Source organism: Bufo gargarizans, chromosome 5 (genome assembly GCF_014858855.1).
Source record: "Bufo gargarizans isolate SCDJY-AF-19 chromosome 5, ASM1485885v1, whole genome shotgun sequence".
NCBI classification, from domain to species: Eukaryota; Metazoa; Chordata; class Amphibia; order Anura; family Bufonidae; genus Bufo; species Bufo gargarizans.
In genome coordinates this window covers 148,167,760-148,194,419 of record NC_058084.1, presented here as the reverse complement: position 1 = coordinate 148,194,419, position 26,660 = coordinate 148,167,760, and the positions used below count along the sequence as shown (strand labels likewise).

General features: G+C 41.1%; 1 protein-coding gene across 2 annotated transcripts in view; it reads left to right on the top strand.

Moving 5' to 3' along the window:
* Window positions 1-26,660, top strand: part of APCDD1 (APC down-regulated 1) — a 119,591-nt gene that overhangs the window by 59,860 nt on the left and 33,071 nt on the right. Inside the window, exon 1 of one of the 2 annotated variants that reach the window (XM_044294849.1) lies at window positions 3,952-4,138. The exons of the other annotated variant lie outside the window; for it this stretch is intronic. Within the exon in view, the coding sequence (XP_044150784.1) occupies window positions 4,075-4,138 (64 nt within the window). The 5' untranslated portion in view covers window positions 3,952-4,074. Of the gene's footprint in view, window positions 1-3,951; window positions 4,139-26,660 lie in introns of those variants that run through there. 2 annotated transcript variants of the gene reach the window in all.

The window sequence follows — 26,660 nt, the reverse complement described above, 5'->3', positions numbered from 1 at the left end:
GGCGTTCAGCCTCCGCTCCGCTCGCCTCCGCACGGTCAGGCGGACAGCTGAACGCTGCTTGCAGCGTTCAGCTGTCCGCCTGGCCGTGCGGAGGCGTGCGGATCCGTTCAGACTTACAATGTAAGTCAATGGGAACGGATCCACTTGAAGATGTCACCATATGGCTCAATCTTCAAGCGGATCCGTCCCCCATTGACTTTACATTGAAAGTCTGAACGGATCCGCTCAGGCTACTTGCGCACTTGCGAAATTTTTCTAAGTTATTAATGCAGACGGATCCGTACTGAACGGAGCCTCCGTCTGCATTAATATGATCGGATCCATTCAGAACGGATCCGATCAAGCGCAAGTGTGAAAGTAGCCTTATTGCATAAAAATCCATGTACACAATATATAACAATATAATAGTAATAATGAAAGGAAAACGACAGATGTATGAGGGTGCCAGAATCACCTGACCTATGCTTCTACTTCCCCCAAAAAGATCATCCACATGTCAAGTGTCACCAAATCCCAAAATATACACTATAAAACATGAATATCACAAAATGGCCTACCTGTTACTACATGCATTGGTATATCCCCCAGTACGGGTAGATACCTATATCAAGTTCACTTCTAGGAAGTGTATGATAACACTCCCTGATTAATATTGCCCAAAACAATGGTACAGCATGAGCCCAGAAATAAGCAATGGGATGGAGAAAATGGCGGAAGAAATAGAGAAAACAGAAAAAAGAGGAAAAAAAAAAAGAAGAAAAGTAAAAAAAGGAAGAGAAACCCCCCATAAGCCACCACCCACAACCTAGTCAGGAAAGCCAATAACAGTGTGAAAAAAATTTGCCACAAGTTGGCACAATATTATGTGGAATACATACCACAGGACATGACTGGGGGTGTACAGAGCAGCGCAAGTCAGCAAGAATACCCCGACATGCGTTTCGCCTCTGCTTCGTCAGGAGGTAGTGATAGGTAGCCCAAAGCCCCTTTTTAAATCCACAAAAGCGGCGCCAAGTATTGATGAATTACTTACATAAATCACATCAGCTGTTGTATCCCACAAAGCGGACCCCCACCTGGTGATGCGCCAGGCTCATCAGGAGGGAGGGGTGGAACACAAGCCATGCGTTCCAGCCCACCTCCCAAGGAGACGTCTCGGCGTCTCCACGTGATCCGGCGCGCAGCGCACCACGGCAATGTGCTACAATAGCTGACAGGGTAACCCAGCAACCCTCTAAACAATCAACTCGGCGCCCGTTCCCTGTCACTGTGAGACCGGACCAAGGAAGCAAGAAAAAAATTAGGTAGCAAGAATATGAGGAAGAGAAGTGACCACATGAAAAAAGATTATATCCCATAATAATATGGGATATAATCTTGTGTGGTATTAGCGCTACACAAACATAAAAGGTATAGTCACAGTGATATATACGTGACTGTCACCACTAACATAGTGCTAGAACTTAAATACAAATAAAGTGCAAAAAATGCATAATTATAATAAAATACATGATTATGTTCATAGAAATAAGGGTACACACTATCGATAAACACAAAAATAATAATATAAATCAATTACCTATACTTAATAATAACAAATGTGCAAAATGAGTTATAATATTCACAACATATTGTAATTAACAATATAGAGTGACATAGTGCAAACAAAAATCATAATCGTGATCACTAAATAATATCAAATAAATATATTAAGATAAGTGCCAAACATAAAATATTAAAAAAAAAAGTATCACATTTCCATATCCCACAGATGATAATACATATTAATAATTCATGTAGTAATACTAGTAATATTCCTCATAACCAAACGATTAACTCTTCTCTCAGTTCTCAATCTATGCAGCAGGTCCTTATGGTCACATAAATTCTGTTCATAGCATAGTTATTGTTCCAATATTGAAAGGACGATTACGGCTACAAAAAAAAGATATATAAACATAAATAAAGATATAAGACATCATAAAAACACCTATAAAAAGGATTTGAAGCTGAGGGCCTCATTGAGCCCATGAGGTGGTCACAGTGTTGAGCAAAACCATCCACTTTGTCTCTTTTTGGAGGAGACATAGTTTAATGAGTTCAATAGAAGATAGATGGATATTAGATAGATAGATAGATAGATAGATAGATAGATAGATAGATAAGATAGATAGATAGAGTAGATAGATGAGAGAGAGAGAGAGAGAGAGAGAGAGAGTAGATAGATGAGATAGATAGATAGATAGATAGATAGATGAGAGAGAGATAGATAGATAGATAGATAGATAGATGAGAGAGAGAGAGAGAGAGAGAGAGAGAGAGAGAGATAGATAGATAGATAGATAGAGTAGATAGATGAGAGAGAGAGAGAGAGAGTGTAGATAGATGAGATAGATAGATAGATAGATACAGTGGATAGATGAGAGAGAGAGAGATACAGTAGATAGATAGATAGATAGATAGATAGATAGATAGATAGATAGATACAGTAGATAGATGAAAGAGATAAATAGATAGAGATAGATAACATAGATGGAGAGACTGATTTTAATAGAAGATAGATCGATAGATTGATAGATTGATAGATAGATAGATAGATAGATAGATAGATAGAAGATAGATAGAAGATAGATAGATGATAGATAATAGATAGATAGATAGATAGATAGATAGATAGATAGATAGATAGATAGATAGATAGAAGATAGATAGATAGATTGATTGATAGATAGATAGATAGATAGATAGATAGTAGGTAGGTAGATAGATAGATAGAAAGATAGATAATAGATAGATAGTAGATAGATAGATAGATAGATAGATAGATAGATAGAAGATAGATAGATAATAGATAGATACAGTGGATAGATGAGAGAGATAAATAGATAGAGATAGATAACATAGATGGATAGACTGATTTTAATAGAAGATAGATCGATAGATTGATAGATAGATAAATAGATAGATAGATAGATAGAAGATAGATAGATGATAGATAATAGATAGATAGATAGATAGATAGATAGATGATAGATAGATAGAAGATAGATAGATAGATGATAGATAATAGATAGATAGATAGATAGATAGATAGATAGATAGATAGATGATAGATAGATAGAAGATAGATAGATAATAGATAGATAATAGATAGATAGATAGATAGATAGATAGATAGTAGGTAGGTAGGTAGATAGATAGATAGATAGATGATAGATAGATAGATAGATAATAGATAGATACAGTAGATAGATTAGATAGATAGATAGATAGATAATGGATAGATAGATAGATAGATAGATAGATAGATAGATAGATAGAATATAGATAGTAGGTAGATAGATAGATAGATAGATAGATAGATAGATAGATGATAGATAGTAGGTAGATAGATAGATAGATAGATAGAAGATAGATAGATAGATAGATAGATAGATAGATAGATAGATAGATAGATACAGTAGATAGACGAGATAGATAGATAGATAGATAGATAGATAGATAGATAGATGAGATAGATAATAGATAGATAGAAGATGGATAGATAGTTGTCATTTATTCTCCAATGTGACTTTCGGGCCACTTGCTGGGACTTTTCTGAAGTCAAAATTTTCTCAAGGATTGAGAAAAGGAGAAAAGTCCCATCCGGTGGCCCGAGCGTGGCCTCGGAGAATGAAGGACAGCTGTGTTGCTCACACTTTGGGAGTTCTGCAGAATTCTTAGATGCCTAATACTGTGCTGTGCATCTAACCATTCCCCTCCCTAATATTCTGTTTTCCGCCAGTCATTCTGTCTGCGACCTGTGTGAGTCCCAGTTATGACATGAAGAATAACTCTAGGGCAGTATCTGGAGCAGCTCTGGTGTAGACCTGGTCACAGGGCCCCCTCCCCCTATACGCCCCCTCCATTTATATAGCAGTGACTGGGAAGGAAGCAGCCAGTGAGAGGAGACAGCTCATCCCTGCAGAGTGCACACAGCAGTGTATGGGGGCTGTGAGGGGTTCTTTCACCCAGGGGATACTACTGCTGGATTATAGTCTCCATGCTTGGATTGTAAAGTGGATGTGAGAAGCTATGGAGATGCCATGCCTGTGTCTTGCTGCGATCGCCTCTTTGCTCCCAGTGCTCATCATGTCTGGTATGTGTCTTCCTGGCTGCTGCATCTTGGAGTTGTGTTACTTTCTTGTGCCTCAGAAATATTGTCTGATTTGCCATAGACTCATCCTGATAGCCTTCAGCCAATAGTGAAGAAGACAGTGGTGCTGCTATAGACGGATGAACAATCTCATTCACATGGAACCAATAATCACAGTGTGTTTGGGTCTTAGGCTGAGTTTACTGACTCCTTCATAATATCAGACTAGTCCTGTATGCAGAAGTATGTTGTGCAGTAACTACCGCCGGACTACCTAATGGAAACCCGATGTACCCCGTTGTAGATAATGGGGTACATCTGGCGCCATCAGCTTCAGTTATGTGGGTGCAGGACTTCTTTCTCCACTAAAAAAGTCTTCTCCCAAAAGGAAACCAAACAGGTCCCATTATAGTCAATGAGACCTGTTCAGCTCCGTTTATCAGTTATGGTGGCTTCACATCTGCGTTCTGGATTCCGTTATGGCTTTCCGTTATAACATGGTTATGACGGAAGATAACAGAATCCATAAGATGGAAGTCAAAACGGAAGCCTTTAGATCCTTCATAATACAAGTCTATGGGCAGCATAACGGATCCGTCCTTCCGTCTTATGGATTCCGTTATTTTCCGTTATAACCGTGTTATAAAGTGATAACGGAATCCAGAACGCAGATGTGAACCCACCCCTTGGTGTTAAATCTGGTGCTTCCAGTATTTTCATTGTTCTGCTCTTATATCAGAGCAGAAGAATGGAAATAAAGAACACTGACGTGAAAGAGACTTGACTAAAATCCCAACGTTTTGACTCATAATAATGCAAAACATGTCAGAATATTGTAAAATACATGTAGAGAACTTTTATAAAAGAAGAATCACAATTCAGGTTGGTTGTGATGCTCAGAAGAACATTTCTTCTAGGGGACACATAACCACAAACATCTGATCACTTCCAGACAGATAGATAATTAGATAGAAAGATCAATCTAAAGGAGTGCAGATGTGGTCACAGCTAGAAACTGCAGTACTATGGGGGGTTTCCATACTGCATCTGCAGTACTATGGGGGGTTCCATACTGCATCTGCAGTACTATGGGGGTCCATACTGCATCTGCAGTACTATGGGGGGTTTCCATACTGCATTGGGGGGTTTCCATACTGCATCTGCAGTACTATGGGGGTCCATACTGCATCTGCAGTACTATGGGGGGTTTCCATACTGCATTGGGGGGTTTCCATACTGCATCTGCAGTACTATGGGGTTTCCATACTGCGTCTGCAGTACTATGGGGGGTTTCCATACTGCATCTGCAGTACTATGGGGGGTTTCCATACTGCATCTGCAGTACTATGGAGGGTTTCCATACTGCATCTGCAGTACTATAGGGGGTTTCCATACTGCATCTGCAGTACTATAGGGGGTTTCCATACTGCATCTGCAGTACTATGGGGGTCCATACTGCATCTGCAGTACTATGGGGGGTTTCCATACTGCATCTGCAGTACTATGGGGGTCCATACTGCATCTGCAGTACTATGGGGGCTCGATACTGGATCTGCATTACTATGGGGGGTTTCCATACTGCATCTGCAGTACTATGGGGGTCCATACTGCATCTGCAGTACTATGGGGGGTCCATACTGCATTACTATGGGGGGTTTCCATACTGCATCTGCAGTGTATGCTTACCATAAGTCAGAGAAAGTGCCCAGCACCTATGTTGAGTGGTCCTGTAGAACTCCATTATGCCAATGAAGGCCAAAAGAGTGGCCTTTATTTTGTTAACATGGGTGATGGATACCATTGTGTGGCATCTAAGTGCATGAACCTACCTATTTATCTATCTCTTATCTGTCTATTATCTATCTTTATCTGTTTTATCTCTGTCTATTATCTATCTATCTATCTATCTATATATCTCTGTCTATTATCTATCTATCTATATATCTCTGTCTATTATCTATCTTTATCTGTTTTATCTCTGTCTATTATCTATCTATCTATCTATCTATATATCTCTGTCTATTATCTATCTATCTATATATCTATATATCTCTGTCTATTATCTATCTATCTATCTATCTATCTATCTATCTCTGTCTATTATATATCTAGCTTTCTTTATCTATCTATCTCTGTCTATTATCTATCTATCTATCTTTCTGTATCTATCTTATATCTGTCTATTATTTATCTAGCTTTCTTTATCTATCTTATATCTGTCTATTATCTATCTATCTTTATCTATTATTTTGCTATCTATCTATCTATCTATCTATCTATCTATCTATCTATCTATCTTTATCTATCTATCTACCTCATATCTGTCTATTATCTATCTATCTATCTATCTATCCGTCTGTCTATCTATCTATCTATCTATAATCTGTATTTATCTATCTCATACCTGTCTATTATCTATCTATCTATCTATCTATCTATCTATTATCTGTATTTATCTATCTCATACCTGTCTATCTGTCTATCTATCTATCTTTACTCATCTATGTTTTGTGCTATCAGAACATACACACTTATATACATTCATATGACAAACCTAAGAAAAGATAATGGAACAAGGTGATAACTTGGAAGAAATATAGTGTGTAGAAGAGATATTTCTAGGTCTGTTGGTCAGACTTGTATATTACACTCTGTTTGTGCTCGGCCCAACTGTCTTCTTTCCTTAGAATGACCTTTTATAACCATTCTTAGATCACTGCTGCTTGTGCCGCTGCTATTTCAGATTATCTGATTTGAAAGTTGATCCATCTGTCCGTGTTCGGAGTACATTTTCCTTGAAATAGAAGATACTACTTTTGTTCGGCTTACTCATGCTGTGGTCATTGGTGCAGGAATGCATCCATCAAGTCGCATTGAAAACATTATCAGGAGCAATGCTAGGTTCAGTCGTGTACAGGTATAATGGGCTGCTATGGCCGGAAAACATCAAATTGAAACCTTACCTATATTACATGTTTGATTTTGACCTGTAGTCATAGCAGATTTGTACCTGCGTATTTCACTATGTTAGGAGGTGCTGATTGAGGTTCGATAGATAGATATGAGATGGACAGATAGATAAGTAGGTAGATAGATAGATAGATAGATAGATAGATAGATATAGATGGATAGATAAATAGATGTGAGATAGATAGATATGAGATGGACAGATAGATAAGTAGGTAGGTAGATAGATAGATAGATATAGATGGATAGATAAATAGATGTGAGATAGATAGATAATAGATAGATAGATAGATAATAAATAGATAGATAGGTAGATAGATAATAGATAGATAGATAGATAATAGATAGATAGATAGATAGATAGATAGATAGATAGGTAGGTAGATAGAAAGAGAGATAGATGAGATCGACTTAAATAATGGGTTTTCAATGTGTGATGTATTATAATAAAATAAAAATAATAATCTTTATTTTTATAGCATCAGCATATTCCGCAGCGCTTTACAATTAGGGGGTTCAAGTACAAACAGAGTGATAATTAACATAGCAGCAAACAGATCAGCAATTCAAACAAGAGGGATGAGGGCTCTGCTCCCAAGAGCTTACAATCTATGAGGAGATAGGGGTGAGACAATAGGTAATATCTATGAACAACTATTTCATCATCAAACTATGATTTCTATGCAAATCTCATCATGTAATGCTTACAATACAAGACAAACTTATATCACCAAGTCACCCTAGAAGAAATACAAGAAGTGACCCTAAATAAGGACACGGTCATTGTAAAGTGTTATTTGGTTTCTAATGAAATCTAATTTGCTGTGAAATTTCTTAACAAAATCCTTCATTGCCATTACCCTTTTTGGACTCTAACTTTACGACAATGAATGTCTAATGTCTTAACTTACTAAGAAACATGATATCGCTTTTGAGCCTCAGTCCCTGACATCAGTACTCGAGGGAAACATTTTACAAGATGCACTAATCTTATAAAACGGGCTGCAAGCATCATCCACAGTCATGTACGGAAAGGTTTCAGGAGGTTTCTCAGAACTGGATTTTTATGACATAAAGTGGGGATAATGGGGGCAGATATTTTTTCTGGGTGGGCTTCCTGTCACTAATCTGGTTGAGGAACATTATGGTCATCCCCCCTCGGCCATGGCTGCTTCTAGGCACTGGTTGATAACATTCATCTGCACAATGGATAGAAACAGACTGAAGGTTTAGTGCCCCAAATTAGAAAAGAGAATAATATATTCCTTAGCTCCAGCGAACCTCCCCCAACAAGCCCATTTCTGGGTGTTCAGAAAGAATTTGGTGATCTCCAGGAGATATGGCATCTTATCTGGTGTAGCATTAAGCAGTTGTATATTCACAAGACTTCTCCCTCTACATTATAAGCCATTGGTCATGTAGTGAATACTGAACGCTTTGACTGATGAAAAGCTGGAGTTATCCTGAGTATTAGTATTCCGAGTGTAAGAGCAGGCTTAGAGACCCTTAACAATGTTTTCTTAGGAAACCCTGTGTTGAGCCGCTGCATTGCTCCCATTGTCAGCCTTCAATGACTTGATTTCCCTCAGAGTTTAGCGGGGTGAAAGACATTTTGTCTCAGTATCTTACAAAACAAGTCAAGCATTTCTCACATGAGTCTAAAGGTAAAGTTCCTTCTGTCAGTTTGTTTGCAGACTGTTCTTTGTAGTCGTTGGGCTCAGTCAACACATATTTAGTGGAGTTTGAATGAAGAATATAATTTCAGTGCGAGCCATGAGAATCGCCGCTTGCCAGGAGCATGCTGTTTGATTTTACTTGTGCATTAATCTGGCTGTTTATTCTCCACTTTGTGATATTCAATCAATCTAGCTGGAACCTGCTTGCCAGAGACAAGTTCCAAAATCTTTTTTTTTTTTTTGTACTGATCTTTGTAAAGTTTTCGGCTGTACGTTTAGTTTATTCAGATCCCAAAGTTTGTTTTTTCTTTTCCTCTTAAGAAATGCTATTTCGAGAAACTGTCCAGAAAGTTGTCAGGCGGAAACTAGGTCAGATTTAGAAAAACTAGTAATGTCTGCTGTCCCCTTGAACATTGTTCACTGCAGAAGGCCAGTTTCCATTAAAAGAACCTTGGGGGGAATTTATCAGTTGATGAGTTTTTGTGTCCTTTTTTTAGTCTGTCTTTGGTTTGTGCCGATGTAATTTAGTAAATGGCGCACAGTATATGGTGAATTTGGCACAAGTGGTGTGCGTGGTTTACGCCTATATCTGTGAAAGTACGCCTGGGGCTTGTCTGGTGGCGTGGAGTTGCAACATTTTCGTGACTTTTGTGAATGTTGCAGAAGATAATTGAGACTTAAAAGTGATCTACTCTACAAATTCATGGGGTCATTTATTAAGACCAGCATTTTAGACCCCGGTCTTAATAACCCTCCGCTGGCTGCCGCTAGGAGGCAATGCCCTTGTAACTGCTGTACAACCTACAGGTGCCAAAGATGTCTTTGGTGGATAGGCATTTTGGACACATTTACCAAAATCTTTTTTTTTTTTCAGGCATCCTCGACATTTACCGTTTTGTCAGCTTTTATCTCTCTTCTAGATACATGTATATATGAAGCGTAAAATTTTGATTCTAGTGCAAAAGAAGTGGTACAGATTCAACCATTTTAGAGATTTTGGTGGACAAATATAGACAGAATTTGGAGCATGTAGACAGGATTTTGACGTATGCGGATAAATTTTCAGGACACCTGCAAAATTTTTGGGTGCACATGGACATGGCTTAAGCTAAGCCAACAAATACGGGGTAGAAGATTGACAGTCTAAGGATGCACCAGATTTATCATCCAGCATCAGCCACTGTGATCATTGTGACACATTGTCTAATTAGGGGTCCATTCACACGTCCGTGTGTGTTTTACGGAACCGCAGATCCGCAAAACACGGACAGTGGCAATGTACATAATAGAATATATGCAGAGTCATGGTGGGGCCATCAACACACTGTGAGCATACAGCACTGACCTTAAATTTACATTTAGATAATATATAATAGTTTACAGTATATTATGCTCTGCACTTGTAAGTAAAATAATTATGTTTTCATATGTTCCGGTAGGTCTTTACATTACTCTGGGACAGTGCCAACAAGAGTTGTCATAGTCTATTCATAACACTTATAGGATCCTGCTGGCCGCTACATAAGGGTATAAGTGAATCTTCCGACAATTAATGAAAGCCGCTATGATGTCACACCATCTTTACTACAGTCAGTAAGGCTGGCTGCGCAGATATCAGTTGTGTCCGGCTAGTTGTTTTATGGCAGCGCTCACATAACTGATGTAGGTGTATTTGCACTTTATTCCACAGTCTGGCGTCCATAGCTTGAAAGTGCCTGATAGAAAAATTCTGCATGCTAAGTTTTTCTATCCAAACCTTCGAAGACATCAGACATCAAAACTGATTTGCCAGATGCCGTGAACGATCCCACAGAAAATTGTGGGACCAGGTCTGGCATCAACTTACCTACTTCAACTACAATGTATGGATGGATATATGCGAACATACAGGTTAGTTGTCACATACTATAACTATAGGATATATCTGTAAAGAATAAATCAAGGCAACTGGACATACTGTCCAGTTGCCTTGATTTATTCTTTACAGATATATACCATGACCTGGATAAATGAGAACCTTCACAGACATATAACTATAGTAGAAAATAGTAATAGTTGTCCAGCTTGTTGGATTTGTTTTAACTGAGGCCTGTTTTACCTGTAAAAAAGAACATAGTCACCTGCCCCCCACCACTCCGTTCCAGCTCCCTGGACCCCTAGCTCCCTTCAGCATTCTTCCCGTCCGTATGTTGTAAACTTCCAGATGGGCAGAGTTACATACACTACTGCGGCAGGGACTAGCCTCAGCAATCACATGTCCCCAAGCGGTGCATGACCCATCAGTGATGTGCCTCTTGGGGATATGTCATAGCCGAGGCCAGTCATTGGCTACAGCAGTACAAGTAACCCTTCCCATCTGGAAGTTTACAGGACAGGGACCAGAAGACCAGTGAGGAACCAGGAAGCCAGAATGGAGCAGCGCAGGAACAGGTGACTATGGCTTTTTTCAACAGCTACAACAGGTTGAGGCTCAAAATTAGAATAGTTCAAAAAGCTGGAACTGCTTTAAAGGGTTTCCCTGGGAATAATGTAATAGGGCGGCAAGCAACCTCTCCTAGCATGTGAGAAGTGCTGGTTGCTCCCACTTGCAGAGCTGCCTGAATACACTACACTGCTCCACAATAGCTGGTAATGATATGATCCTGTCTATGATATGCCATCATGGCTGAGCAGCCTGACAGCAACACCAACCAATGTGTAGTATATGCAAGTGCCAGAGTGTAGTGTGTAGTGAGGCTCTGCCCCCTCACCTCCCGAGGCAGCTCTGCAAATAGAGGCAGCCAGTCCTGCTCAAATTCTAGAACAGGTTGTTGGGGGCCATTTTAAATACTTCCCAAAGACTCCTTTTAATGATGAATAAGTGAGAAAATACCAGCTCACTAGCTGTAGGTGGTCCCCACTTGATGCACGGATCTCATGCCAATATAACACTGCATACATAAAAGAATAGAAATATTGATCCAGCTGTGAGAATGGACAATTAGTGTGCTCATTATTTCATGGTTCATCTGGATTTTAATTAAGACTGCATAAATATCGGGTTTTATTCTCTATTCTCGAAGCTGGAACAACATTTCCATCCCCTCTAAAGACCCTGTTCAGCGTCTGCACATCTAGATGCTAATGATTTCTAGGTTTGTATATTTACTAGACTGGTGTGCTAGCGGAGATCAGCTTATCTCAATACAGAGAAGCAATGTTAGCCTCATAATTCTGTTCATTAAAAATACGTCAAGTGACATATTCACACCTCCATATATACTGAGTGCTGCACAATGTGTGTATTCATGGGCATACAAAACATGCTCCTAACATAGAACTGACAGTCATACACAACTTCAGTCTTTAATTTTTTATTCAAATCTTCATATCTTCTTTTGGTCAGATACAATATTCATGTATGTTAATGAGGTAGTGATGGCTCCTGGATTATAGACATTGCTCTTATAGTCTTCTCCTGATGGACACCATCTGCCCTTTTTCTCTCTGTACATTTTTAGTCTAGAGGGTATTACTTAAAGGGGTTGTCTCATCCAGGGGTGTACATAGAAATCACTGGGCCCCAAAGCAAGAATCTGAATTGGGCCCCCATGCCCTATTTTTAGCCTATCCCACTACCACCCATGGCCCTTCCGACTTGTTCAGCATGTGCCGGATCTGACGGTGAATCTAGTAATTCTGCTCCTTTGCTGGAACTGAATACCACAATCTTATCGCAAGTGTGTAACTAGTCTTACCTGATGAACGGTGCCCTCTACTGCTGCCTGTTATATAGTGCACCACCACCATACCCCCCCTCCCATGAACTGTGTCTGCCACTGCTGCCACTTACTATATTTTATTATTATATTATATAGTGCAATACCCCCATAAAATGTGCCTGCTCAGCCTTTTATATACAGCGCCACTGCCATAATCCCCCCACCCCCAGGATTTGTGCCTGCTACTGCTGTCTGCTACTTCTTATTATATACTGCACCAATGCTGTACTACCCCCCCCCCCCCCTGTATTGTGGCTACTACCGCCTATAATATAGTCATCACTGTCATACCCCCCCCCCTCCCTTCTTCCCCTTGAACTGTGTCTGGTACTGCTGCCTGCCACTGCTTATTATATACTGCGGCAATAGCATACCCACCACCCCAGTATTGTGCCTGCTACTGCCTATAATATATAGTGCATCACTGCCATACCACTTCCCCCCACTGCCCCCATGAACTGTCACTTCTACTGGTGCGGCTGTTATTTTTTCTACATAGTGTGCCACCCTCCCGGTCCCATATCCCCGTCCTGAGCCCCAGGCTTCCAGACTTCCCTCATCCATTAACTTTTTTTCTCATGCTGTCTTCTGCTTGACTTCCTTTTCTGGGCGCTCATTGTCACTGTGGAATCTTCAGACTGAAGTCCAACTCTTGATGCTGCTGTCCCACAGTCACAGACAGCGCTTCCTGGTAGGGTCAGCCCGGCATGACTGAAGTCCTCCATCATGACTTAGTAAGGTTTCTCTTCTGGGTTCTGGGCCAGCCAATCAGCAGCAGGCTCTGATAGAACTGCTTATGCTGATTGCTCAGCTCCCTGCAGAGAAACAGAGCGCTTGGGCATGAATGGAGCCACAGCCACTGATACTCTGGGTAAGGGGGAGGGGAGAGAAGAGCCCACGGAAGCACAAGGGGCTAGGGAAGCCATGAGTGTGCAGCTGGAAGGCAGGGCCTGAGGACTCAGGACAGGGGAGAGCCATTGTATTGTAATTAGGGACGGGGTCTATCTTCCACGCTGGGCCCGATTACCCCCACAGGCCCCATAGCAGCTGCGTGGTCTGCCTCTAATGGAGGTACACCACAGGTCTCATCATAGACAATGGGATATGCCCCCATTGTCTTATAGGTGCGGGTCCCACCGCTGGGACCTGCACCTATATTGGGAACAGAGCCCCGCAAGGTGGTGGCTGGAGGACTCCAGTCTGGCCACCACCAAGCCGGCTCCCCATAGAAGTGAATGGTAGCGCACCGCGCATGACCGGCCACCACTCCCATTCACTTCTATGGGCTCGACAGCCCTATAGAAAATGAATGGAGGGCGGCTGCACATGCGCAGTGCTCCCTCCTTTACTTTCAGGGCTCCGTTCTCTATATAGGTCCGCTGGGACCCACACCTATAAGACTATGGGTGCATATCCTAGCGATATGCCCCCATTGTCTATTATGAGACAACCCCTTAAATGACTAGTTTTGCCAGTTGAGTTCTAACCAGTGGATATTTTTGGTGGTATTTAGTGGGTGCACATCAATTTACTAACTTACCTGTATTAGAACATAGAGATATTATAACCACCATAGATTACCTTATTAATCTATTTAACCACTCAAAAATGTAATGGAGATTAAATTATTTAAAGGCATTGTCCCAGGATTTCATATAAAAAGCCTTGGTTGGATCATACAAAGCATAACTTTTTTTTTTTATTGAAATAATACATATAGAACACATTGGTATCTTGGAAGCATCTTAGAAGTACACTAGAAGGGAACAAAAAGAACATTAGGGGGAACCATGAAAAGTACTTGAAAATACAAAAAAACACTATATTACATAATCCAATAATACTCTTCACAGTGTGACTAGAAAAGCATACAGACTGCAGAATCACAGGTGTCCTGTAGTTTCTGGCACCAAGACTTCAGTAGAGGTAAAGCCTCCACAGTTTGCACTTGTTTTTTTCCAGCAAACCACATATTCTTGATTAGATTGCAATCTGGGGGGTTTGGAGACCATGTCAACACCTTGAACCTTTAGTCTTCAAACTATTCCCGAACAAATTATGCAGTGCGTCCTGGCGTTATCATTTCACCAGACTACGCAAGCAACCAGCCTCCCACATGATTTCAAAGAAAACATGATTCATTAGACCAGGCCACCTTCTTCCATTGCTTCATGATCCAGTACTGAAGCTCACATGTCTATTGTAGGTGCTTTCAGCAGTAGATAGGGAACAGCATGGACAATCTGATTTGTCAGTAAGTTGTGTGTTCTGGGAAATCAGGCCAGATAATTGTCGGGAGGAAATCGTTCCCTCCCTGCAATCGCCTGCTCGCTAGGGGAGGAGACCACTGCTATTACATGAGGAGGAGTGACCGCTATGCCATCGCTCGTCCCCATGCTGTATAGTGGTTTGTCGGCAGTAGATCGTTAGTAGACACCATGATCTGCTGTCTGCGAACAATAATTTTTTCACATGTCAAAAGATTTGGATTGACCAATGATTGGCAAATAATGATTTTGTATGGGGATGAGCGATGGCATTAGCGATCACTCCTCCCCATACTGTAGAGGTGATTACTGCATATAAATGCAGCAGTCTCCTCTGCTGACCAGCAGGCGATTGCCGGAAAGGAACACTTCATTCCCGACAATCGTCAGCTGCAACTGCTGGTGTAATGCCAACCTTACCCTCCATGCCTACACATTCCAAGACCCCCCTGTCATGCCTACACAAATGCAGGTGGGGTGAGCACCGGATCTTGTGTGAAGAAATGCTGAGAGGAGGAGTCATTCAGTGTAGGAAGTGGCATCATGCAGAATGTAGGAAGCTGCAAGTGGGTCATGCCGTGAAAAGGTGACACATTGCCTGACCAGAATGTAACGTGCAGAGTGTCGCCAACACATCACTTGACCCAAAGGAAAGGAACAAATGCGTGTTTTTTCATAGTGAAAGAAAGGTTAAAAAAGACAATACATAAACCTCAGTCAAAATAGTTGCTTTTTGATATATAAAATTTGTTTTTTAAGAGAATGTGATCACTATGATGGATCAGATGTCCTTAACCCCTTAAGGACCTCCGCCATATATGTACAGGGGAGGTCCGGTCCCTAAACATGGCATCCACTCGCACATGCATTTTAAATAGCAGAGACCCGCGGCACATGTATGCGATCAGCCATAAGGCTGATCGCATACATTTTCCCCTTCAGATGCCGTGGTCAAATGTGACCACGTCATCTGATCAGTCCGGAAGCGGAAGTTGCGCGCTTTTGTTCCGGTAACAGCGTTCCCCGGCTGAGATTGGGGAACCTGTTACATTGCTGAAATAGCCCGAAGCCTCGAGCAGGCTTCAGAGGCTATTTCAGGAATATGCCAATACAGGCCACTAGGTGGCAGCATTGTATTGTTATATTGCAAATGAAGTGTTCAATTATGGCCATATAGCCATCAATGAACACAATAGGCAATCTAATGTTTGCCAGTTATTGTGACCCAAGGTGACTTAAAAAAAAACTTTAAAAAAAAAGTAAAAAAAAGTTTTTACAGATAAAAAAACCTAAAAGTTCAAATGCCCATACAATTAAAATATAACAATATTTATGGCAAATGGCGTAATGGGAAAACAAATTAAAACAGCCAATTTTTTGTCACTTCAACTACCTATTAGCTTTTTTTATAAAAAGTGATCAAAAAGTCGCACACACTTCAAATTACTGCCACTACATACACTACAAATTAGCATCACTGAAAAGAACAGATCGTCCCACAAAAATTGAGCCCTCACAGAGCCCCGTACACATAACTACAAAAAAGTTATAGGGGTCAGAATAGGGTTATAAAAAAAAAAGGGCTCAAAGGTTTTAATTTTTTTCAGTATTAAACGCAAAATAAAAATGTGGTATCATTGTAACTGTACTAATCTGGAGAATGACAATAACAGGTCAATTTTACTGTATAGTGTACAGTGTAAAAAAAACAAAAACAAAAAAAAACACCTTTATAAGCGTTTTTTCCCAATTCTACCCCATTTGGAATTTTTTCCGCTTCCTACTACATGGTATCCAACCGTAAATGGTGCCATTAGAAAGTACAACTTGTCCCGCAAAATATAAGCCCTCATAAGGCTATGTGAATAAAAAAGTTAGGACTATGGGAAGACGGGGAGTGAAAAACGAAAATGCAAGAAAGGAAAATCTTAGGGTCCTGAAGGGGTTAAAGAAGTACTTCCACCTTTTTTTTTTCTGGCCTATTAGAAAGGTACACTTTTTAAATTGTAGTGACGGTAATCTTCTTACCAGTGGCTGTATTGTGAGTTATCCACTCCTTTCTGGTCCTAATCTGTGGCATGTGACCAGCACTCTGATTCTCCAATGGACACAGCATCTTATGTGTGCACAGGAAGTCAGTCGCATTCTGCATTCATTCTTACGGCAGCCTAAGGCCCCAGAAGGTCCACATCTGATCCGCATTTTTTACGGATTGGATGCAGACCCATTAATTTCAATGGGTCTGCAAAAAATGCGGACTGCACACAGTGTGCTGTCCGCATCCGTATGTCTGTTCTGCAGTCCCACAAAAAAGATTGAATATGTCTTATTCTTCTCCATTTTAAAAACAAGAATAGGCATTATTACAATAGGTCCGCAATAAAAAGCAAATGCAACAAGGACGTCACACTGAAGTCTTTGTTATTTGCGGGCCACAAAATACATACATTCGTGTGAATGCACCCTGAATTGAGAAACTGGGGAGGACATTATACAAGGGGGGTGTAGCACATCACAAAATGGGTGGAGTGTTCTCAGTGGTACACCTATCCTTTCTGCTGACTGAGGCGAAAACTGAAATGACTCCCCCCCCCCTAATGCCGAGTTCTAAACCTAACCTTTTCTTCTCTCCAGCCTTACTGTTAAAGGCATACTTGGAAGACATTACGTATAGTGCTACAAAACATACTGGTTAATATAGCGATACAGTTGAATATGCAGAGATAAACGCTTCCATAATGAAAGCACTCATTGCCCAAGGTCTTTCCGCTGCCCCCCTACCTGGTGCTGCCTCACCTCGCCTCATTGGTGAGTGTTCTACAAAGAAGGTGAGGTGATGTATAAAATGGGTGAGGCTCCTTCAAAGGGGTATGTTTACAATGGGCACCACATTCTCCTGCAAGCCAACTTCAAAATGTTGGCAAGTACGGTATGCATTAGAAGGACGTTCTGAGAGGAACACTGAGGAAACCATATCAAGTATGTAAACGTAATATATAGACACAGAACTATTAAAAATGATCAGGTTCACAAATTTTAAGGTACCTGAAAAGCTAAATGGACACTTCCTGTGGAGTCCCATGGTGGATCACATGATCCTCCCAGCCAGTCAGTGTGAGTGCACTGGACACCGATACGTCTATGGAATGCACCTCAGCGTACCTTTTATTTAAGGGGAATTTAATGAACCTATACAATGCTGCCATGTTATTTCCAAACCATTTATAAGCGTCTGAATATGATATTGGGGATATGATAACTCAACATACTCAATATTGTGTCAGCAAACAGTTAATACAGGAGATTACGGTTCCTTCACACCTACCTTACCTGTGTGTATATCATGTACAGGAAAGGTTTGTACTATCATAGTAATCAGCACCATGGGTTATACCTGTAGTAATGAATCATGTATGCCATCTCCCATTTGGACATAGTCACTCCAATGAAAACTGTCCTTACTAGACTTTCAAGATGCCTAGGTGCCTCTGAGATCACCCAACTGGGATTCCAGATGAAGAGCCTGTGGCGAGAGGTGAATAATTATAGGGCTGCTCTGTTACCCATCTGCTTAGAATTACAGAGAAGTTTTAATCCCCAGCATAACCTTGAGACAATTCAGAACCCACAGATAGATCAAAACAACAGCTGCCAAATCGATGAAATGGGGAAACTATTGTGTTCAGCTAAAATATGAAGTCCAAAGGTTTACACCTATCTGAGACATGGCTGTCTTCTCTGGGATAGTGCCTCACGTCTTAGCAGTTGTTCACATCACGTTTTCTATGCCACATTTAAAGGCGTTGTCTCACTTCTGCAAATGGCATTTATCATGTACAGAAAATTATCACAAGGCACTTACTAATGTATTGTGATTGTCCATATTGCCTCCTTTGCTGTCTGGATAGATTTTTCCATCATATTATCCAGGGGTTACAACCACTCTCCATATACACTACACTCTTCTATCCCCCTACACTCTTTATAGAAACCTATGGTGACAGATGCCACTGCATGGCATCTGACTGAGGCATCTGTTCAACATATGTACTATACATTAAACGTGGGACAAAAACGTGATGTGAACACAACCTTAGGCCTCATGCGCACACGAACGTCTTTTTTCTTCCGTTTATGGGCCTCTATTAATTTCAATGGTTTCGCAAAAAAAAAAGGAATGTACTCCGTATGCATTCAGTTTCCGTTTTTCCATTCCGTTGAAAGATAGAACATGTCCTATTATTGCCCGCAATTCACATTCCGTGGCTCCATTCAAGTCAATGGGTCCGCCCAAAAAATGGAACACATACCGAAATGCATCCGTATGTCGTCCGTTCCGTACCGTTTTTGCAGAACCATCTATTGAAAATTTTATGCCCAGCCCAATTTTTTCTATGTAATTACTGTATACTGTATATGGCATACAGAAAAACGGACCAGAAACGGAAACACAACGGAAACAAAAAACGGAACAACGGTTCTGTGAAAAACGGACCGCAAAACACTGAAAAGCCATACTGTCGTGTGCAATAAGCCTCACAAATAAATATGCAGAAACCAGAGGTCTTACAATGCAGGTAGACAATGTATACAACCGATTTTACTACATATGGATCTTGGCGTTCAGTTCTGCCGGGTATGTCATGTAGTCTCATGTTCCACCACAGTAGATTATACAGTGATGTAAATAGGATAGAATTCATATTTCCTTTGATGCTAGACATGTAATATCATCAAGCTGGTCCATGTGCAGCACTTTCATACTGCCCGCACTTCACATCTCTGGAACATCTGCAGCTAAACATTTTCTTAGTGAATATGGTCTTAACTCAGAAGTATATTTGCTCAGTGACTTGTTGTATGTTTTTGTTTCCCATTAAACCTCAGCAAAAGACCAGTTCCACCTTTGGGAATTGGGATATTTTAATGTAATAGACCTATAGTGTTTAGCAAGCTCTGGGACGTTTCTCCAGGGGAGTGTTTTATGTAACACCTGCAATTCTCTGCCATGGTTAGTGGATGTATAACCTTGTGTAGCTCCACCAGACATGTGAATGTAGACTCTTCTTTCTATCCTAAAAAGGCTAGGCTAAAAAAGATATCTATATATAATAAATATATAATAATATAATATATAAAATAATATAATACATCATATATATATATATATATATATATATATATAAATTTGGTGGTCTTTATCAAGCATCTAAATCTATTCTATCCTAAAAAGGCTAGGCTAAAAAATAGCAATTATTTTTGTATGAAGAAAAAAGATGCTTGCAACTATCACAGAATTTCTAATGGGTCAGAAGCATAATCAACCAGCATACTGCCTGGTAGGGTTGATCATGCTGACAGATGCCTTTTGTAGACTAATGCAGACAGTATGTTTGCTGATGGATCCACTAGGCAGCCAGCGACCTTGTGAGGTGGCACCATTATATTAAAGAACTTTGAATTATGCAATTCCCTAATACACCTGCAGTACTTCAGACCTAGAGGTATCTGCAATTGTTTAATATTTTATATGTCATGTATTGTATTTTCATGTTTATATAATTTATTCCAGCAGAGGAGGTCATGGTTGGTAATGGTTGCTAACCACCCTGTTCCTCCCTTCTTTGAAGGAGTGGGCTGGTCATACATCTTGCCAGGAGGGGGAGTTCTAATCTAGTGGGACAGGGAGGAGTTCCTGTTCCGATAGTGGGGAAGTGAGCTCCCACTCCCAGGAACTATATCTTATTCCCTTGCGAGGGAAACCCAGGAAACAGATATTCTTCTCCTGTGAGACAACACTTGAGAGACAAGACAGCACAGTTATCAGCCAGATACAACTTTACAGACACTGCTGCAAGGTGAGGGATAACAGCTCAGACACCACCACCTACTTAGGCTACTTTCACATCTGCATTTTCCTTTCCGGTTTTGAGATCAGTCAGAGGATCTCAAACCAGAGAAAAAATTCATTGTCAATGGGGACAAAACTGAACAAAACGGAACAGAGTGCACCAGAATGCATTCCGTTTTGTTGCATTCCCATGCCGGACACAAAACCGCTGCAAGCAGCGTTTTTGTGTGCATCATGGGATACAGATCAAGACGGATGCGGCATAAAGCACAATGTAAGTAAATGGTGCTGGATCCGTTTTTTCAGACACAAAAACAAAACGGATCCGGCGCCCATTGACTTACAGTGGATTTAGTGACGGATCCGTCTTGCTCATTTAGGATATAATACAACCGTATCCATTCTGAACGGATGCAGACGGTTGTATTATTGACTGGATGCATTTTTGCTGATCCCTTGCCAGATCCAGCAAAGACACTAGTGTGAAAGTAGCCTTAAAGGGACACTGACAGGCCCAATAACCATAATTAGCTGTACATATCTATGCACAGGTCTTCTAATGTGCATTAAAAACATATAAGTATAACCCCTGTCCACATTATGAATACAGTAAACTCACGTTTTATAACCTGAACTAATCGCTGTTCTTTCTGCCCAAGGGGCGGGGTTTCAGCTTCTCTTGCGCCCAGCCAGCATCAGCCCAACCGCCGTTTTTGAAGCGCCACCCAGGTCATCAATATTACTTAGCTGGGCGGCTTCTGCAGTCCCCGACCTTCCGAGATCCGGCGCATGCCCAATAGAAAGCTATGGGTGCCGGGCGCATGCGCAGAAGCTGAAAGCGAGTCCGATGCCCAAAGCTTTCTATTGGGCATGCGCCGGATATCAGAAGGTCGGGGACTGCAGAAGCCGCCCAGCTAAGTGAATATTGATGAGCTGGGTGGCGCTTCAAAAACGGCGGTTGGGCTGATGCTGGCTGGGCGCAAGTGGAGCTGAAACCCCGCCCCTTGGGCAGAAAGAACAGCGATTAGTTCAGGTTATAAAACGTGAGTTTACTGTATTCATAATGTGGACAGGGGTTATACTTATATGTTTTTAATGCACATTAGAAGACCTGTGCATGGATATATACAGCTAATTATGGTTATTGGGCCTGTCAGTGTCCCTTTAAACTGTCAAACATTAAGCCTGTATTACAGTGGACAGCTAAATCCACAAGTGCTTACCAGTACCTCCTCATCTGGTGCCAGAGAAACTGCACTTTGTATTTATTGATGCTGGATGTGCCACAAGTTATATTTTGCAGTATGAGACTTTTATACGTTTACTGATTCTTCAAACTACACTTTTACTGCAGAGAACCCCAGGGAGCGGCGTCCTTAGGGAGTACACTGTGACACAACATCTCATCAGGACCACTACCACTCCCATCCTCCTCACCAGCTCCTCAGGAGCTCGCTGCACATCCTTTCACTGAGCCCACCCACAAAATTGGCAGGAGAAGCCAATGACTGATAACTTTTCCTGACCTTTTGTGTGCTAGCATCATGCCAACAGGAATAGTTCAGTACTTTGAAATTTAGACATCTTCAGGCCATTTCTTTATTTAACTAAGTAAACTTATGTATTCATAGTACGAAATGTAGACCAAGAACACTTGATTGGAAGCAGCTCTCCTCGCTTCAAGAACCTGCCTTTTATAAAAAGCAAACCTCCGTACAATAATGCAGACAGTCCCTTAATGTTGAACAAGGTCTCCTTTGGGGAAATGTTCCAAGTAAAAATATTGTAGACCCTGCATCATGTCAGAGAATTTCAGCTGCAACGTGTCTATTATCACCCATTTACATTGCTTATGTGAAATTCTATCTCAAAGGTCAACCATGAAAATCATTTATGCTGTTTTGTTGCTTGTGCGTTTTTGTATATGCTTTGTAAGACTACTTTCACATTCAAACTCTATCATGCCTTCTTTACGTTTGTTTTAAGGGTAAAACTTCAAAGCTCAAATGTTACATGTTATTGAATAATACATTGGAAATTTCTATTGGCATGATTGCAAGTTTAGGAAATTTGAGCCATAATTGTGCAGCGTGCTGACTGCAGGAGTGGTGTGGCAGTGGACTGTTGGAGAGGATGGAAGTGGTGGTGGCAGCAACGAGGGAGGTTGTAGTCCTCATGGTGGTTAATCCCTCTCTCCAGCGCCCTCTCCAAGCCATGGGTACAATTGGATGACATACTGTAGTAGTCTCAAATTTATCCCATTATCAATATAGCTGATCATATAAACTGATAAGCACCGGATCACAATAAATGATAAGAAAACTTACATAAATGCATCACATAATCATACATGGACCTGGACCAATACGATGCATTCATTTTGATCTGTTGATCAGTTCCAAATGACAAATTTGGACTAAACATAGGGACTGTCCTTCCAACAGAGAGCACTTGGGAGGCATAGATGAAGTCTGCATCTCGTCATTATTCAATATGCTAAATTTAAAGGGAACCTGTCATCTGAATTTTAGGTATAGAGCTGAGGACATGGGTTTCTAGATGGCCGCTAGCACATCCGCAATATCCAGTCCCCATAGCTCTGTGTGCTTTTATTGTGTCAAAAACTATTTTCTAGATATGTAAATGAACCTTAGATGAGTCCTGTCTCCTCCATGCTTCAGAGATGAGTCCAGCGTTCTCTGACTCTGAGCCCAGCCACGCCCACTGTGAAGGAACCCAGCACCGCCCCGCATCCGCCAAATCTCCTCCTTGCTCACAGACGTCACAAAGCTAGAGCGTCGTAATCTCGCGATGCGCGAGCGAGCGCATGCGCAGTTCGTTCCCTGAGGCTGATGCCAGCACAGGGAAGGAACACTATGCTGACACTGCGCATGCGCTAGCTCACGTCTGTGATCAAGGAGGAGATTCAGAGGATGTGGGGCGGTGCTGGGCTTCTTCACAGTGGGCGTGGCTGGGCTCCGGAAACGTTAGTAACAGCTCCTTGGGCTTCTTACTTGCCTCATTTACATATATCTATATATATATAGATATATGCGTTTTTTTTACACAATAAAAGCACAGAGAGCTATGGGGACTGGATATTGCGGATGTGCTAGCAGCGATCTAGCAGCCCATTTCCTCAGCTCTATACCCAAAATCCAGATGACAGGTTCCCTTTAAACGGTTTTTCTAGGATTCATATATTGATGACCTATCCTCAGGATAGGTCATCAATATCTGATTGGTAGGGGTCTAACTCCCAGCACCCGCGTCGATCAGCTGTTTGAGGAGGCTGTGGTGCTCCAGTGAATACTGCAGTCTCCTTATGGGACTACTAACCTATATAACTGATGAACGTGACGTCACTGGCCTAGGATGAGGCCGTAGAGCTCACTAGAGCTGATCTGCGGGGGTGTTGGAAGTCGGAACCCCACCAATCAGATATTAGACATTGATGACCTACCCTGAGGATAGGTCATCAATATGGGAATCCAGGAAAATGCCATTAACATTCAATATCTGGCTATATAATATATCTATATAGGTTCTCTCATCTTTCCTGAAGGTAATTCTATCATTCTAAAAATAAAATATACCAATACAATACTGTAAATGACTACTTACCATATAAATATATTACAATAACATTATATAATTGCCATTTCTACTGGTCCGGTAGGTGTCCTCTTTGTAGTGCGAGAGCCATAACATGAATGTATACCATATCAGCCAGTCTGTAAGTAGAAGACATTGCAGGTGTCTACCAGCCCCACATAGCAAGTATCACTAAATAAGTGGTTTCTGCTTGAAAGCATTTCTGGATGGCACTTGTCCTTGAAGTTCTCCGCTGCATGTCATGCGGGTCAGTGCAAGACAAAACAATTAAACAGCTCTCGAATGTGGCTTCAAACATGTGCTCGCAGTTAGCAAATCTCCTGGGACCAAGGTGCTAAGTGAAACAGCCGTTGAATAGAAGAAGCAGGTGTCAGCGGCAATATCTGTGTCCCAAGCATAGTCCTTTTTAAAGGCAAGTTTTTTTTTTATTGAAAATCTTTGTGATGAGACAGTCATACAAAACCAAATGACATCACATGGAGCAGTCGTGCTATCACCACAACTCCCAATCTTTGGGAGCCGTCATACCTGGTGTGTTGCACCAACTTTTTTTTTACAATGCCCCATTTTCAGATGCCAAAGTATCCCCTTAACAGAGTTAGCTACAGCAGCCAATATGATGCCAAGGCCAAGTGCCCATAACAGAGCCACTGAGGGAATCTGTCACCAGTGACCTTCCTATCCAGCTGCTTGCATTAATATTCTGATTTTCTTTTGTGGATCTGAGGCTCCATTCCCAAGTTACAGATGTAGTAGAGTTAACACTCATGATTTATGAGACGTGTTAGCTAAACTAAATACGTTAAACAAACGCCTTCAATTGCTTTTCAATGGCTTTTGTCTCAAGATAACGCAATGAGTTAGGAAATTTGAGTTAAGAGCTTGAGTGCCAACCCTGCTACATCTGTATATATATTTTTTTGAATATGCAAATGAGGTCTTTGGTGCAGTGAGGGTGTCACCATTGCTCTCCACTCCTTTCTATGGCTAGCCCCTCCCTTACTGCTTAGCCACTGCTTGGCCCTGTCAATCAAAGCAGCCAGAAAGGAGCAACGCTTGGGTGCAACAAGAGCAATGGTGACACCCTCATTCCACCAAACGCCTAATTTGCATATTAGGAAATATCATAACTGAGGATCAGAGCCTCGGATCAAGAAAAGAAAAAGAGCATTCTGATCGGGTGAATCACAGCTATGTGTCTATGCAAACAGTTTGATAGAGAGGTCACTGCTGACAGTTTCCCTTTAATTTTACCCCTGCTATAGTCCTTCTTTACCAGTCACTTGAGGTGGAGGCAGGCAAAGGCACAATTCCTTACAAGTCCTATATGTAACATTACAGCCCATAAACTGACAATGTAAGTGGTGATTTCTTACAGCAGACACCATTGATACATACCTCCTAATGGATTTAAATGGCCTCTGCAATATTTTCATAACCTTTAAACACTGAACAAGCTTTCCATCGAATGTCTCTTTTAAGTAGTAAATTTAGAAGAAGACGTGATTGGAAAACTAAGGCTGAAAGGAAGTATGACTTCTCAAGGAATAGACGTTCTGTGCTTTGAAGCTGTTAATCCACACCCTTAGCTGGAATATCTGCATTGATAACATGAGCAAGCCTGGCCTCCAGTCATCACACTGACATATCCAAGGGGATATAGAATATGACTAAGTGCTACTGTATCTTGACTTCGGGACGAGCATACAAATGCATGTTAGTTGATAAACCCTTCTCTTAAGATGTCTCCTCCATCACAAGTGATGAGCTACATGTAGGTTTCTTCCAGACAAAACATGCCTTTGTTCTTTGTATCAGCAGTGAGAGAACTTGAGATGGAAATGTGCCTTTCATCTTTCACTTCTTGTCATCTTCAAGAAGCACCAGATCTTATAATAAACAAGTAAGCAGCTACTTCCCCGAAACAAAGCGCAAAACCTCCCATCACCATAGACAGCGCAATGCTTCGGATGATATTGTATCCCCAGCAAATGTCTACTGATAAGTTGTGTGATAACAAGACACCATCCAAAGTGAGATCATCTCAACGTAAAGTCATCGCTGATAGTGTTGGCAAGCAAGTGTGCATTATGTCATCCACTTATCATCATAGCAAATCTGTGTCTGGACATAGGCAGAAAATAGGAGGACGACTTTATATAACACTGCATAAGGCAAAGATAAGATCTAGCAGAAACATGTCAGGAAAGGCTGAAATCAATCATCATGAGCCAAAAGGAGTGGGGCTAAGCTGGAGTTCTAGATACATCCCATAAACAAGTGTGACCTATGCTTCTGGAAAAGCAGACCCTTAAAGGGGCATTCCAGTTATAACAAGTTATCCCCTACCCACAGGATGAACTAGCTTGTACGGAGCACTGTACTCGA